General features: G+C 36.4%; 2 protein-coding genes across 2 annotated transcripts; both read left to right on the plus strand.

Annotated features, from left to right (window-relative positions):
- Positions 1-9,930: 9,930 nt before the first annotated feature.
- Positions 9,931-13,460, plus strand: si:dkey-22i16.9. Its single transcript, XM_043236525.1, has 6 exons — positions 9,931-10,167; positions 10,701-10,768; positions 11,059-11,355; positions 11,469-11,789; positions 11,893-12,168; positions 12,252-13,460. The coding sequence occupies exons 1-6, from the start codon at positions 10,076-10,078 to the stop codon at positions 12,587-12,589; spliced, it is 1,392 nt and encodes a 463-aa protein (XP_043092460.1). The 5' UTR covers positions 9,931-10,075; the 3' UTR covers positions 12,590-13,460.
- Positions 13,461-14,137: 677 nt separating this feature from the next.
- Positions 14,138-15,868, plus strand: scpp9 (secretory calcium-binding phosphoprotein 9). Its single transcript, XM_043235477.1, has 8 exons — positions 14,138-14,185; positions 14,279-14,293; positions 14,366-14,503; positions 15,056-15,169; positions 15,278-15,346; positions 15,447-15,503; positions 15,685-15,735; positions 15,821-15,868. The coding sequence occupies exons 1-8, from the start codon at positions 14,138-14,140 to the stop codon at positions 15,866-15,868; spliced, it is 540 nt and encodes a 179-aa protein (XP_043091412.1).
- The last annotated feature ends 1,382 nt before the right edge of the window (positions 15,869-17,250 follow it).

A 17,250-nucleotide genomic window follows, 5' to 3' on the forward strand; every position in this document is an offset into this window, starting at 1 on the left:
TGACATACACACAGCAGTATTAATAAATACTCCTATTACTGCAATTAAGTTCAATCTAAATTCTGAAGTTGACTTTTGCCAGCGTTCACACCAGACACATTCTTACTTCAGCGTTTAATAATTTGCTTTCAATTAGTTTGAGCATTGTGTGTTTAAGTGGTAGTGTCGGCTTAACTGTTAAAAGCATGTCTTGGTGCTTGAGTCATGTGAATATTAGCTGCTTGGTAAACTTCTAGGTTATCATGTCACTTGATTAATATTTTGTGAATAGATTATGATGAATTTAAGATTTTCTGATTCCGTAACTTCAAGCTGCAATATCTATTAACGTTGCAGACTTTATAAAACTGAACCGATAAGCTGTTTGTCCAGAAAAAGTGCAGAGGTGTGACAGCTGATTTACCATCAGGACTCCTCACAGGAGGAACATCACTCTTCTCCACTTCTCCATCTCCACCTGAGTCGATGTTGTTGACTTTTCTCCTTTCTCTCAGAACTAAATCAATTACTCCAAGCACGGTAAACAACATTTTAAATGACGGACTATTTTAAACAGCAACACGAGCAAAGTTAGAAACAGCAAAACGAGCAACTAACTGCAAGTGATTTTTAGCAAAGAATCGAGCGACAATTCTAACTGCGACGTCACAATCGGATCAACGTTCCACCGCTGCTGGGGAGCCGTTGCAGAGCTGCCACGTGATTGGTCCGTTTTGCGCCGTGGGCGGGCTTTCGCCGCGAAACTCAGAGCGCTAGTCCTTTAAAGTGCTTTTAGAAGGAGCAGAAATAAAACTATTATTTAGGAAATTATCATAACATGCTGTCTGTTTGGTGAATAAACGCTTTGCTATTATTTCACGGAAATTTAAGCTGTTTACAAGGAAAAAACGGTCCAATGTCGTCGTGTATTTTGTGCTGTGAATTAAAACAAGCATCTTATTAAACACCAGACACGACCATTCAAGCTCTTTATCGTTTTTGCAGCGTTATAATTATAATTCTGCGTGCTAAAAGCTTCAAGGTGTAGAAAATGATGAAAGACATCGTCAGAAAACTTCATCTGCCATCCGTGCTTCAACAGTAATGTTATGAAGCTACGAGACTTTTTGTGTGCAATCTGATAATTTGGCTCCATAACATCCCGTTTTTTTATCTGAAATATCTTAAATTGTGTTCTGAAGACCAGAGTCGAGCAAAGCTTTACTGCTTTAGAACAACATGGGTTTTGTTTTAATTTATTTTTGGGTAGAGTAACTCTTTAATATTTTATATATTTTGTTAGGAATATTTAAACATACATACCATCAAATTTTTTTTTTTTTTTTTTTTTTTTTTAGCTTAATGCATTTTTAACACTTGAATGTGGGTAACAAATGGCTGAGTTGGATTTACAATGATAAACAAAACATAAGTTAGGCGTCGAGTCGATCAACACCACAAAGACTGAGTTATCCAAATGAAATTTCATGTATATTTCTGAGAAGTACATAAAAAGTAAGAAGCAAAGACATAATTTGGATATTTTTATTTGATTTCTGCTAGAATATGAGTCCATAATCCATAATATACACTCAAAACAATGATATGTTGGATTTAATGAACTTTAATGAACTTTTATTAAACTTGCAGAGATTAACGCATCAATAACGAAAGAGGCATTTTAAGGTTCATTTGAAGTAGACTACATTTTGTGATGGGTGTCCAGCTGTAATAAAATAAATAATATCATAATGTTGAGTTTTATATGCTGTTTCTTGATGTCCAATTGATTCAACAGTTTAACCAACTATTTTTCACCATCTCCTCATCCCAACAGATCTTAGCTTCCATTTCTTCGCCAAATGCTTTTTAGCATATTGTTGCAAGTGATAACTAAAACCCAACATTAAAATACTATGCTAGTTTGTAGTTTAGCAAAGCAAACACTGATCACAATAACTGTGGTTTGTTGAAGTTTCAACATTATTTTAACATTATTTGTGGGTGGAATAGTGATGTTGATTCAGTTAGCATTGAAAAAACTCTTTTTAAAAGAACACTCCACATTTGTTTTGTAATTCGTTCAGCCGATCTCCGGGTCTGGTGATAGGACTTTTAGCATAGCTTAGCATAGATCATTAGATCTAATTAGACCAGTAGCATCGCGTTCAAAATCGACCAAAGATTTTTTTAATATTTTTCCTATTTAAAACTTGACTCTTCCGTATATATGATTAGGATCTATACTCTCATTCTTTCATGGAATTATTACGCTGGAGTAAGAGTACAGTTCGGCCTAAAAATGGCACATTTTCATTTTACACCGATCATAGTACACTGTTGAACTACAGAAAAGTCCAATTTTAAATAGGAAAGATTTAGGAAACTCTTTGGTTGTTTTTGAGGGCGATGCTGCTGGTCTAATTTAATTCAATGATCTATGCTAAGCTATGCTACAAGTGCTATCACCAGACCCGGAGATCTGTTGAATGGATTCAAAAACAGTAAAACTCAACTTATTAACTCTGGGTTGCAGAATGACCTATTTCCAAAAAAAGTATAGCGTTGCTTTAACGCTGATTCAGCGGTTCCTTCCTCCTCTCGAAGAATGAAGACGGTGACATTCAACAATTATCAGACATGCACTTTGAATTAAATAAAAGCATGTCATTCACTTGGACACGTTTTAACGCACACACACAAAAAATGTAAAGCACACAACAAATGTATATTTAATATGTATATTTGATTTGAATAAATTGCACTGAACCAAGCTTTTTTTTTTTTTGCATTTTAATTTTGCACTTTATTTAATTCACAAGACATTGCTCTCACATGGCATAAACAATTGAAATGAAACTTAAATAGAACAATTAACAATTAAACAGTTAAATTAAAAGTTTTAACACAGCTGAGTAGATAAAATATACTGCACTCCCATGTCTTCTTAAAAGACCACTTGAAGAGAGGGGTGCGACCAAAAAAGAAACCAAACTCGTAAGCCTTTATAAATAATGCAAGATATGGGCACTATAAACCATATCATGCCATCAAATAGGTTACGAATGACTAATTGAGACAGAGTCGCCAAAATCAGTAGAGTCCAGAAGAGCATGTAGAGCTTCAGGAGACGGCGTCTCTTCAGCAGACTCAGAGAAAACACGCAGAACCCAACGAGGTACAGGGCTAAGGGAATGAAGCCTTTGGATTGGCCGAGCAGGCGCATAGGCTCCTCCTTCTGCACCAGACTGAAGAAGTTGTCCGAGAGAGTCACTGCAGCCTGATCATCCGTGCCAATCTCTCCAAAGCCTGTAAGTATAAAAATATACAATTTAACCACATATATTAAAACCTTTCCATGTTATTTTTCATTTACCCTTAAAGAAATGAAGTCCTGTTAATGTATGAACCATGGTAGATGGCTCATGGTAGAAACTGACCCAAAGCTGTTGCCTCGTCCTCCAGCTGGCTGGACTGAGGTGCCACAGTGTCCTCCGCTGGACCCTCCGAAGCTTCGGGAATGCTGACTTCAGGGTCACTAGCGGTAGGCTCCTCTGAAGTCGGGACGTCCACAACCAAGTCAGGGACAATCTGCAGCGGGTCACTGCTGATATGTTCAGAAGTCTGACCTAAAGAGGATAATGACATACACACAGCAGTATTAATAAATACTCCTATTACTGCAATTAAGTTCAATCTAAATTCTGAAGTTGACTTTTGCCAGCGTTCACACCAGACACATTCTTACTTCAGCGTTTAATAATTTGCTTTCAATTAGTTTGAGCATTGTGTGTTTAAGTGGTAGTGTCGGCTTAACTGTTAAAAGCATGTCTTGGTGCTTGAGTCATGTGAATATTATAGCTGCTTGGTAAACTTCTAGGTTATCATGTCACTTGATTAATATTTTGTGAATAGATTATGATGAATTTAAGATTTTCTGATTCCGTAACTTCAAGCTGCAATATCTATTAACGTTGCAGACTTTATAAAACTGAACCGATAAGCTGTTTGTCCAGAAAAAGTGCAGAGGTGTGACAGCTGATTTACCATCAGGACTCCTCACAGGAGGAACATCACTCTTCTCCACTTCTCCATCTCCACCTGAGTCGATGTTGTTGACTTTTCTCCTTTCTCTCAGAACTAAATCAATTACTCCAAGCACGGTAAACAACATTTTAAATGACGGACTATTTTAAACAGCAACACGAGCAAAGTTAGAAACAGCAAAACGAGCAACTAACTGCAAGTGATTTTTTAGCAAAGAATCGAGCGACAATTCTAACTGCGACGTCACAATCGGATCAACGTTCCACCGCTGCTGGGGAGCCGTTGCAGAGCTGCCACGTGATTGGTCCGTTTTGCGCCGTGGGCGGGGCTTCCGCTTCGCGAAACTCAGAGCGCTAGTCCTTTAAAGTGCTTTTAGAAGGAGCAGAAATAAAACTATTATTTAGGAAATTATCATAACATGCTGTCTGTTTGGTGAATAAACGCTTTGCTATTATTTCACGGAAATTTAAGCTGTTTACAAGGAAAAACGGTCCAATGTCGTCGTGTATTTTGTGCTGTGAATTAAAACAAGCATCTTATTAAACACCAGACACGACCATTCAAGCTCTTTATCGTTTTTGCAGCGTTATAATTATAATTCTGCGTGCTAAAAGCTTCAAGGTGTAGAAAATGATGAAAGACATCGTCAGAAAACTTCATCTGCCATCCGTGCTTCAACAGTAATGTTATGAAGCTACGAGACTTTTTGTGTGCAATCTGATAATTTGGCTCCATAACATCCCGTTTTTTTATCTGAAATATCTTAAATTGTGTTCTGAAGACCAGAGTCGAGCAAAGCTTTACTGCTTTAGAACAACATGGGTTTTGTTTTAATTTATTTTTGGGTAGAGTAACTCTTTAATATTTTATATATTTTGTTAGGAATATTTAAACATACATACCATCAATTTTTTTTTTTTTTTTTTTTTTTTTTTTTTTTTTAGCTTAATGCATTTTTAACACTTGAATGTGGGTAACAAATGGCTGAGTTGGATTTACAATGATAAACAAAACATAAGTTAGACGCGTCGAGTCGATCAACACCACAAAGACTGAGTTATCCAAATGAAATTTCATGTATATTTCTGAGAAGTACATAAAAAGTAAGAAGCAAAGACATAATTTGGATATTTTTATTTGATTTCTGCTAGAATATGAGTCCATAATCCATAATATACACTCAAAACAATGATATGTTGGATTTAATGAACTTTAATGAACTTTTATTAAACTTGCAGAGATTAACGCATCAATAACGAAAGAGGCATTTTAAGGTTCATTTGAAGTAGACTACATTTTGTGATGGGTGTCCAGCTGTAATAAAATAAATAATATCATAATGTTGAGTTTTATATGCTGTTTCTTGATGTCCAATTGATTCAACAGTTTAACCAACTATTTTTCACCATCTCCTCATCCCAACAGATCTTAGCTTCCATTTCTTCGCCAAATGCTTTTTAGCATATTGTTGCAAGTGATAACTAAAACCCAACATTAAAATACTATGCTAGTTTGTAGTTTAGCAAAGCAAACACTGATCACAATAACTGTGGTTTGTTGAAGTTTCAACATTATTTTAACATTATTTGTGGGTGGAATAGTGATGTTGATTCAGTTAGCATTGAAAAACTCTTTTAAAAGAACACTCCACATTTGTTTTGTAATTCGTTCAGCGATCTCGGGTCTGGTGATAGGACTTTTAGCATAGCTTAGCATAGATCATTAGATCTAATTAGACCAGTAGCATCGCGTTCAAAATCGACCAAAGATTTTTTTATATTTTTCCTATTTAAAACTTGACTCTTCCCGTATATATGATTAGGATCTATACTCTCATTCTTTCATGGAATTATTACGTTGGAGTAAGAGTACAGTTCGGCCTAAAATGGCACATTTTCATTTTACACCGATCATAGTACACTGTTGAACTACAGAAAAGTCCAATTTTAAATAGGAAAGATTTAGGAAACTCTTTGGTTGTTTTTGAGGGCGATGCTGCTGGTCTAATTTAATTCAATGATCTATGCTAAGCTATGCTACAAGTGCTATCACCAGACCCGGAGATCTGTTGAATGGATTCAAAAACAGTAAAACTCAACTTATTAACTCTGGGTTGCAGAATGACCCTATTTCCAAAAAAAGTATAGCGTTGCTTTAACGCTGATTCAGCGTTCCTTCCTCCTCTCGAAGAATGAAGACGGTGACATTCAACAATTATCAGACATGCACTTTGAATTAAATAAAAGCATGTCATTCACTTGGACACGTTTTAACGCACACACACAAAAATGTAAAGCACACAACAAATGTATATTTAATATGTATATTTGATTTGAATAAATTGCACTGAACCTTTTTTTTTTTTTTTGCATTTTAATTTTGCACTTTATTTAATTCACAAGACATTGCTCTCACATGGCATAAACAATTGAAATGAAACTTAAATAGAACAATTAACAATTAAACAGTTAAATTAAAAGTTTTAACACAGCTGAGTAGATAAAATATACTGCACTCCCATGTCTTCTTAAAAGACCACTTGAAGAGAGGGTGCGACGACCAAAAGAAACCAAACTCGTAAGCCTTTATAAATAATGCAAGATATGGGCACTATAAACCATATCATGCCATCAAATAGGTTACGAATGACTAATTGAGACAGAGTCGCCAAAATCAGTAGAGTCCAGAAGAGCATGTAGAGCTTCAGGAGACGGCGTCTCTTCAGCAGACTCAGAGAAAACACGCAGAACCCAACGAGGTACAGGGCTAAGGGAATGAAGCCTTTGGATTGGCCGAGCAGGCGCATAGGCTCCTCCTTCTGCACCAGACTGAAGAAGTTGTCCGAGAGAGTCACTGCAGCCTGATCATCCGTGCCAATCTCTCCAAAGCCTGTAAGTATAAAAATATACAATTTAACCACATATATTAAAACCTTTCCATGTTATTTTTCATTTACCCTTAAAGAAATGAAGTCCTGTTAATGTATGAACCATGGTAGATGGCTCATGGTAGAAACTGACCCAAAGCTGTTGCCTCGTCCTCCAGCTGGCTGGACTGAGGTGCCACAGTGTCCTCCGCTGGACCCTCCGAAGCTTCGGGAATGCTGACTTCAGGGTCACTAGCGGTAGGCTCCTCTGAAGTCGGGACGTCCACAACCAAGTCAGGGACAATCTGCAGCGGGTCACTGCTGATATGTTCAGAAGTCTGACCTAAAGAGGATAATGACATACACACAGCAGTATTAATAAATACTCCTATTACTGCAATTAAGTTCAATCTAAATTCTGAAGTTGACTTTTGCCAGCGTTCACACCAGACACATTCTTACTTCAGCGTTTAATAATTTGCTTTCAATTAGTTTGAGCATTGTGTGTTTAAGTGGTAGTGTCGGCTTAACTGTTAAAAGCATGTCTTGGTGCTTGAGTCATGTGAATATTAGCTGCTTGGTAAACTTCTAGGTTATCATGTCACTTAATTAATATTTTGTGAAAAGATTATGATGAATTAAAAATTTTCTGATTCTGTAACTTGAAGCTGCAATATCTATTAACGTTGCAGACTTTATAAAACTGAAGCTGCTTCTCCAGAAAAAGTGCAGAGGTGTGACAGCTGATTTACCATCAGGACTCCTCACAGGAGGAACATCACTCTTCTCCACTTCTCCATCTCCACCTGAGTCGATGTTGTTGACTTTTCTCCTTTCTCTCAGAACTAAATCAATTACTCCAAGCACGGTAAACAACATTTTAAATGAGGACTATTTTAAACAGCAACACGAGCAAAGTTAGAAACAGCAAAACGAGCAACTAACTGCAAGTGATTTTTTAGCAAAGAATCGAACGACAATTCTAACTGCGACGTCACAATCGGATCAACGTTCCACCGCTGCTGGGGAGCCGTTGCAGAGCTGCCACGTGATTGGTCCGTTTTGTGCCGTGGGCGGGGCTTCCGCTTCGCGAAACTCAGAGCGCTAGTCCTTTAAAGTGCTTTTAGAAGGAGCAGAAATAAAACTATTATTTAGGAAATTATCATAACATGCTGTCTGTTTGGTGAATAAACGCTTTGCTATTATTTCGGCGGAAACTTAAGCTGTTTACAAGGAAAAACGGTCTAATGTCGTCGTGTATTTTGTGCTGTGAATTAAAACAAGCATCTTATTAAACACCAGACACGACCATTCAAGCTCTTTATCGTTTTTGCAGCGTTATAATTATAATTCTGCGTGCTAAAAGCTTCAAGGTGTAGAAAATGATGAAAGACATCGTCAGAAAACTTCATCTGCCATCCGTGCTTCAACTTATTGTGATCTGCAAAAAGTTAGTGTATTGTTTTTGATATTTAGTATTTGAACAGCCGTCTTTGTATTTACTTCACTGCAATCTTTGATTAAGGGTTCAGTTACATGTTTACATGTTGTTGTTGTTGAAACTTGTGGATGTATTTTTTAAAAAATGTTTTTTTTTAACGATCTATTAATTGGCTAAACTATTGGGGGGTTAATGGCTTACACCGAAAGTAACAGTACATTACAAAAACACCATTAATGTTGATTCTCTCTTCCTTTTTTCAACTTGTATGTTATTATACCAAAGAATACAGTTTGTTAAAGGCATATTTTAGTAAATTTGTGGAAGTGTAAACACAGATGAAGAAGGTGGTAAATGTACTGGAAAACCCCACAAGCTCAAATAAACTGTTTCAAACGGGCAAGAATCCTTCATGAGTTTCAGTAGCTTTCAACAACATCAAAATCTTGCCCGTGTTGTGCTTATGATCATTGCATATATTTCTCGTAATGTTTAGGTTTCTCTGTTTATAACAGATAGTTTAAGGCCACATGGTTTTAAATTTTCACATAACTTAATACTACAATATTTTTAATGCTTATTTAATCCTTATAAAATACAGGTCTCTGCCGTCGAGTGAATCAGACGAAATTTGGATTGAAGGTTAAATGTGTTGAAAATCTTTTTCAAAGCTGAACCCATCCATGACAACCATAACCACACTTTATAAACAGGATGACATGCCATTTTTTGTATCCTTTTTGTGACATAGACAAAAAGACCTATAGTAAAATTAAATATTTATTTATTCATTAGATTTAACAGGCAAAGGACACTTTTTAAAGGACCAGCATATAAAGTGACAAAGTGTCCTCCTAATCACAGCTTTTATGACTTTTTCCCCCCAATGTGGTTTTGACATGCTATCTCTGAGTCTCCTCAAACCAATGCTGAAATGTTAAAAGAAAATACTGAACTCAAATCTTTCTCTCTGACCAATGTGAAGGGAAGTCTTATTTAATACTATTTAAAAGGGTTTCCAATGTTGTCCAAAGTCTTTGTCAAGACACTGTACCAATTTATTTTAAAGATGGATGTATCACAATGGAGAATTGTCTGTTGTCTGGAATTATAATGAAACACATTTTGAAGGCTTTATGGAGAAGCAGATGGCTGGATTGAGAATTCTCCATGTGTCTACCAGCGATCTCACCTCATACTACTGTGCAAAATCATATCAAAATCACTTGAATTTTGACAAAGGAGTGCAACTATGCAGTAAGTGTGAACATTTCATTTCTCTAGAAGTACACTCAGAAAAAAACAATTGCTAATTAAATGTTCATGTATGTTTATTTTTTATTCATTTAGTTTTGGAACGTTTTTTTATTGTTTGTACCTCATAAAAAATGTGATCTAAAAAGTAAAGAAAATACTGAATACTGATCTAAAAATTATTGCTCTTTTCTCTCTCTCATTTCTTATTTGGTTCCATAAAAACAACTGGCATGCTATACATTTAGTTTTTTTTTATACAGTTAATGCGGCCCTTTTTATACATTGCGCTTGTGTAAGTACGTTATGTTTACGACCGGACCGGATTTCTCAAACACCGGAAGCAGGAATGCTTACTTGTTTGCAAACAGTTGCACACATGCGAAACCTTGTTTCTTCCGCGACTTCCAGACGGATCCCCGCTGACTCGTCACAGCCAGCTTTTTAAAAGTTTTTAAAAGTTGTTCGGGCACTATAAATCGTTTTCCATGCATTTTGACGACAGCCCTTTAAACTATAGCTGTATTAAAAATGGGAACATTTCTAAAGCTCAACGGAGAAAGAGCTTGAAACGGGACGGGTGAGCAAAAGCATTTCTAAGTAATGGCTGTATTTATAGTCAGGGATTGTGTTCTTATTTAATTTAATATGCCCGTTTTTGTCAGCCGAGAATAGTTGTAAAGTTATTGTGCCTTTCATCTTGATGAAGTGAAGGTCACGGGTCCTGTCTTCTCATTTAAATCTCGTTGAGATTTAAAGTGGTGTAGCTTATTTGTCTTTTTGTCTCCCGTTTTTCAGTTCAGAAGTATATATTAACCGCTCAAAGTAACAATATTTGATTCTACATGCTGAAAGGTGTTCTTCTGTGTAAGGATTACAACTATAAAATCACAGCTTGTTGTAGTTTTGTAGTTCGCTGGCTAGAGGTCTCAGGTAGCCCACCCTACCTTTAAACAGTTTCATACGAATTTAATACTGTTTAATACAACCACTTATGTACTGGTTATAATAATAACGTGGAGCACAATTACTATGCAAATGCATTAATGTTTTAATAATGAGTTATTTATAACAATAAATTATTAATCTTATTCTTCAATCCTCCCATTCCAGAGGCCGCCAGACAGCCATGAAGCTACCTCAACCATCAAAGAGTGCCATTTATTTCATCCTAACATTTGGTAACATATACGTTTCTTTTTTTGTGGATATGTATGTTTATTATTATATATATTTTTTTTTTATAAAAAGCACTTTTAAGAAATCTTTCTTAATATGACATATATGACATTACATGTTAATTATAAAAATGGAGTCATACCCTGAATGCTTTTAAGGTGCCAGTATCACTTTAAAAACAGGGATTTAAACTAGAGCATGCCATTTTTATTCATATATGTTAGTATGACAAATTGTTTAATGCTCAAATATGTTCTTCTAAAATCCTTTTATATTCTGTCTTTCATGCTAGGACTGTTTCTATGTGCAAGGCCCGTTGAAGTGAACATTAAGGAGACTGTGATTTTCCCTTGTAATGAGACATGTAATGGACAACTCTTATGGACATTCGAAACTGACAACGAAGAACTGGACGTTTTAAAATGTGACCAAAATGCTTGCACAGAAGGAGACAGCTTTAAGTACAGAGCGAGCTTCAAGCCCGGAGCCCTGTCTCCAACGCTGTACCCCGTTCTGTACAATGACGAGGGCTTGTACGTGGCCTACTGTAATGCAGTGTTTCTCTGTCAATTCCACCTAAAAGTACTTGGTAAGGTCTTATTTTGTAGACACGACATACAATTGTTTAATAGTGTGTTTATAGTGTGCTTACCACTGTCGGATGCGATCTAATGCTTTGTATTGCGCTCTTTCATTGTTTAGTACCCGCTACTGTGAGCGCCTCAGTCAACAGCAACATCACACTCCACTGCTACGCACGCACAAAGAAACAAGTCGCTGATGACACTGTGAACGTCCTGTGGAAAAAAGACGACCAAATTGTGTTTCAAGTTAAAAATGGAATTACGACATATGGCCCAGGTTTTAAAGGCAGGGCATCTGTGTCACTACCTCATTATAAAGATGGAGATCTTTCCCTTAACATACACGGGGTCACCACGTCAGATCAGGGATTGTTTCGGTGCTATCACGGAGATACAGATGAGCACGGTTACCCTGGTGCCGTCAGTCTTAATGTTATAGGTTGTTGGATATTATATTTTATGCACATTCCTTTTTTGTTCTGTAGAAGAAAAGAAAAATGTGTAACTGAAATTGCGTTTTTTTTGGTTTTGTTTTTTTTCAGCTGGACAAAATTTCTACGCAAAAACTTCCGATGATCTCCACCTGGACTTGTTCGGCTCTGACCGTGTGAAGGTGACTTTCACCAGTCATATGGCTGAGGCCCTGGTTTGCGACGTGACAGGAAGCTACTCTATGTGTTCGCCTGACTACAGCAACAGGGTATCTGTCACGAAGGGCTTTCTCGTGGTGCATGACGTGACGTCCTCTGATACAGGCACGTTTATTGTGAGAGACGAGACGGGTGAAGTCGTTGGCGTCCACACGGTTACTGTGGAGGGTAAGATTTGAATTAAACATGTAAAGATTTTTTTAACAGTTGGCACTATTTTAAATTTAGAACTAAGTTGCTCTCGTCCACAGGTGTGCCCCGAAGACGGTACTTCATACCTGTGTCCGTAGTAAGCGTTTTCGCTGTCATTTGCGTTTGCCTGATCGTTGGGTGGCGGTGTCACAGACAGTCACAAGCACAGCAGTATCGCTGCAGTTATAACACAATACAGTCTGGTGTGGAAATTCTGAGAGAGCCTGCATGCATTGGACTGTCGCAACAAGAAACCGAGCCAGAGCCAGAGGTTCGTGCACGCACACCTGTAGAAGAGACCATGCCTGAGACTGTGAGGACCACCGAGAAGCAAGACGACACTGAAGAGTATATTACTACTGGAAATGGATTTGAAGAGACAATATGGGAATACTAGAACACAGTAGAGAATAGAGAACAGGAAAAACTGCACAAGTGGTCTCCTTCTGCTGTATTGTGTTATGTGAAGGATGGCATTACATTTTTTCTGGTGATCTCTAATAACTGCATTACTGTGCCAGTGTATATAATACATAGTATATACAAGAATACATTAAGAAGAACTGCTACTGTAGTTCTTCTGTTTTTGCCACAGAAACGTCATGACTGCACAGATTCTTGTCTATAAAATTTCAAAGATAAATGGTACATATGAACACACATTAATTTAGTGAAACCATGAGCTTAAAAAACAAGATATTTTTTGGTTATTGATATGAATACTGATGTGGCTGATTGTTTCTGATGTCATTTTAAACATATTTTTGAATGTACTGTTTTTCTATGGGGAAGGTTTACACTTGTATTGAAAGGACTGCACTTTTAGGAAAACAATGTCTTCCCTAATCTGATCTAGGCTTTCCTCTCATATACACTGCTTAAAAGCTATCAGGGTAGTTGCAAATATTTATTGTTGCTATAGGAAAAGCTAGTTCAGTAACATGCTTGTTGCTTTAGGCCTGTTGTTATTATTTCTGTTTGGCAAAACAGAACTACACTGCCAAATCCAAACTGTATGCTACTACTGCTTCTTTGAAGATTATTATTATTCTTGCCTTAATGTTAATGTAAGATGTACCCATTATGTCTCTTATTAGGCATTACTCTCTTTTTTTTGTGGTTGCACTTTAATGCATTTCTTTGTACTTTTTCTTGATGCACTATGATATGTTGCAGTTTTTTCTGTCGAATAAGTTTGATATTTTTATATATTTACTATTAAAGTATTTCATACTTGTATATTTTATTAAATTTTGTGATCAAAAATCTAATTTTATGTATGTGTGGTGTATTATCTATGTTTTAGTACTTAGTGAAACAGTCCTCACGTCAATTGAAATACAACATTAATTACAGTTTTTCTTTTAAGACATAATTATGCCATAATGGCCTATAGGACTAACATTTGTTGACTACGTGACAATGAAAATGACCTAAGTCCTAAGAAATTCAGACCAGGAGATTATATCACAAACCATGTTTTCATATAGGTCATGAGCAAAACTATAGCTCAGACCACATTTTCATGTCTGCGCAGGCTACAGTGAACACATCGATGTCATGTGACTTATGTGTACATCTATGTATATTCAGTCACTCTGAGAGCTCCAGCATCCCTAGAAACTCAAATGACCACAAATTCTGCCAAAAGATGTATTTGTGGTGAATTCGAAAATATCTACATAACAAAACCATAACGTAACTAATGCTTCCAAACCAAACACCCTGCCGATGAACACAGCTGGATTAGTGTTCAACTCCAATTGGCTGAACTGGATCATTCAGCTCAATAAAAAGCTTTGGAAAAGTATGCTGTACTGTACATAGCAGAGCGAATCACGACTGGAGCGAGAAACAGGTGGGTGCCAGAAACATGTTTGCCAGTGAGAAATTAGTTTATGTCACATGACCGCATTAGTATCGATTTTATTTTTCAGATTCCAAGATGAAGAACTTTGTCATAATCTTTATGGTTCTGAGCGTAATTGCTGAGGTGAGTACCCCGATTTCATCTACTTTATATTCTTTTGGTCTCTCGGGACTTAGTTCATCCACACATGCTTTGATCATTTTCCTTCTCTTCTAGATCACCATAGCTAAGGTAAGCTCATTCATATCATCAGAATTACGTGTTAGGTTTAACATTGGCACTTTAAGCTGTACTTCCTTTTAGAAACTGCGTCTGATCAACGGTCTGAATGGTGGTCTGGTTACTGGTGTAAATGGAGTTAATCCTCTACTGGTGGGTGGTCTAAACCCTCCTGTGCTTTCCGGTGGTCCTGCTGTTATTGGACAGCCTCCGTTAGCACAGGTAGGAACTGAAAATTTGTTTTATTAAATGAAAATGGGACTATTAAAGATTTGAAGGAGTTTGTTTCTTTATCAGACCTGATTTGGAGAAACGTAAGGTTATATCACTTGCTCACCAATGGATCCTCTGCAGTGAATGCGTGCCGTCAAAATCAGCCCAAACAGCTCGATGTTCACATTTATAACAAATCTGTTAAACCATCGCTTCTGGCCAAAGTAGATCCATAATCACCCGTAATAATGCCTCCATTGAAAATACCCATTTCCTCTTGCGGTATTACAAAAACGCAGCTTTTACATTTACTTGATGAACTGGAGAAATGTGGACTCTCATTCTGACGGCACCCATTCATTGCAGACGATCCCCCGGTGAGCAAAAGATGTAATTATGCCTTTCTCCAAATCTGTCCTGATGAAGTGACAAATTTACTATAATAAATCTTGGCCACAGGATGATTAAATTTTCATTTTTGGGTAAACTATTTCTTTAAGCACTTCCCACCAAGAGATAATTTCCTACTCAGATAAATGCTAACTCTTTTGACTGTGACAGATTCTGCCCGCCGCAGCTCTTCCTCCATATGTGCTTCAGCAGCCACCCGTGGTTCCTTTCGTTCCCCCCAACATCGGACCTCAGTTTGCTTACCCTTTCGCTTCACCTAATGGGGTATTTGTTCATTTTCGTACACAATGTTTGTGTAACAATATACGCTTATTTCCGTCTGAATTACTGTAATTTGGGATGTTGATTTGCTTGGATTGCTCTGATCAACAGGCGTTGCCGTATTACATTGCTGGACCCCAGAATCAACCAGCCATAATGCCTCCTCAGCAACAAATTGCGGTACAAAACAATCTTTCTAGCTGCTAGTACTATTTTATTGCTATAAATTATATGTATAGGCTATAAATATGTTAATGAGGCTCATTCCTACTGCTTTTAGGCTGGACAAGGCCCTACTGGAAATAATCAAGCTGTACCACCACTCAATAGATTTAAGGTGCATTTTATAAAGCAATTATAGGCAAAAAAATTATCTCTGTAAACATCTTTAACTTTATCCTATTTGCTTGCAGCGTATTGCCTAAAACTGCTAACACCTATCTGTAACTGATATGTACATGCAACTTTATTGTTTGGCAATATTCAAAATCTTTCTAACTGCGTTCAATTCTTTTCAGCGCTCCTTTCTCAGAAGGACCACTGCAAGAGCCCCTGTCTCTATCACCCAGGTTTGTAGAAAATATTATTTTGCGTCTTTCGTCTGTTCAACGGTAGCCTGCATTCTAATAAATCTTTTTTATTTGCATGCTACAGATGCCAGCTCAAGTCAACCCTACCGTGTCTGGAAACCCTGTTGGGTAAATCTGAGTGATGCTTAGGTATGTTTCATACATGTGTTATACAGTTATACCCCGATTTTAATCTACAATAATTAATGCTCTAATTGAGAAGTTGATTGAGTTTGTTCCTTTTCACAGATACTTTCAAGAGATCTTCTCTTCGTTGCAATAAATGTATTTTTTAATGTAGAATATACAGAATCACAGCTAAGCGAAATGTAGAATAAATTGTCTAATGCTTCGCTTTATACTGACAAGTCTGTAACAATTGTTTTTACTGAATATTGAATAAAAGCCACTAGTTTGTTGCAACTGAATGAATTCACCGTTTCTTTGTTCATTGTGTTATATTGCCATCTACTGACAACAGTGTTCTTATAGAAAAATATATATTATGCACTTATTTAACAATGTAAATGTATTTAAATTAAATAATATAATGCAATTAATACTATCATAATAATCATGATCATTGTCTTTATCTCTGTTTTAAAATGAGTAATTTAATCCATTAGTTTTTCTGTTCTCCTAATTTGTCTCAGTACTTCACATTAAGGCTGTGTATTCTTTTGTCAGTCTCTGACAAACCACATTTCAGATATGGCCAGTGGTACACATAGGCTTCTATTTATTAAATCCATTACTAATATTATAATTCAGAAGAGCATTTTAAATCTGTGACGATACTCAAATAAAAGAACAGATATCTTTCATCTTGGGTAGAAGTCCCATCTTAAAGTATGTGCCATTTATTGTACTTAAATATGTAAAGTATTTTAAAAATCTTAAATGTACTTATGTTTTGAAAGTAAAAGTGCAAAATAGAAAAGAAGCAAATACATATAAATATATTCATACAGCTTGAGTAGCAAAATTGTGTTCACTTTTAACTTTCTTTCAGTTTGTATTTTTAAGTAAGAATAAAAAGCACTTCATCCGGTACTTAGTGTCTTTCATTTAATATAATACATGTCTGGAATCTGCATCTCAAATAGCATTTAGATGTATTCACAGTTTATGTATCTCAGCAGGGACATGGATGCATTAAAACTGCAGTTACAAATGTATAAACAGGCCTAATGTTTTGTTTTTAACATTAAAACGTTTAAAATATGATATTGAAATAATTTAAAACACGAAACGTGAAATTAAAACCGCCAGGTGGCAGTAATTAACTTAAGGAGTGAGTCAAAGCGATTCAACCGATTCATTCAAACGACTGATTCATTCATCATTTGCGCAAAAAGCAATTAATTCAATAAGGAAACACCGTCCATTACTAAGAGACGCAAAACTGTCCTGTGATCATCGCTTGGAACTATTTTCGTTGGCGGAATTGAGCAAAAACAAGCAATATTATGTGAGTCAATTGCTTTACTGAACTTGTAAAGAAACTTTATTAAA

Source organism: Puntigrus tetrazona, chromosome 1 (genome assembly GCF_018831695.1).
Source record: "Puntigrus tetrazona isolate hp1 chromosome 1, ASM1883169v1, whole genome shotgun sequence".
Classification (NCBI taxonomy): Eukaryota; Metazoa; Chordata; class Actinopteri; order Cypriniformes; family Cyprinidae; genus Puntigrus; species Puntigrus tetrazona.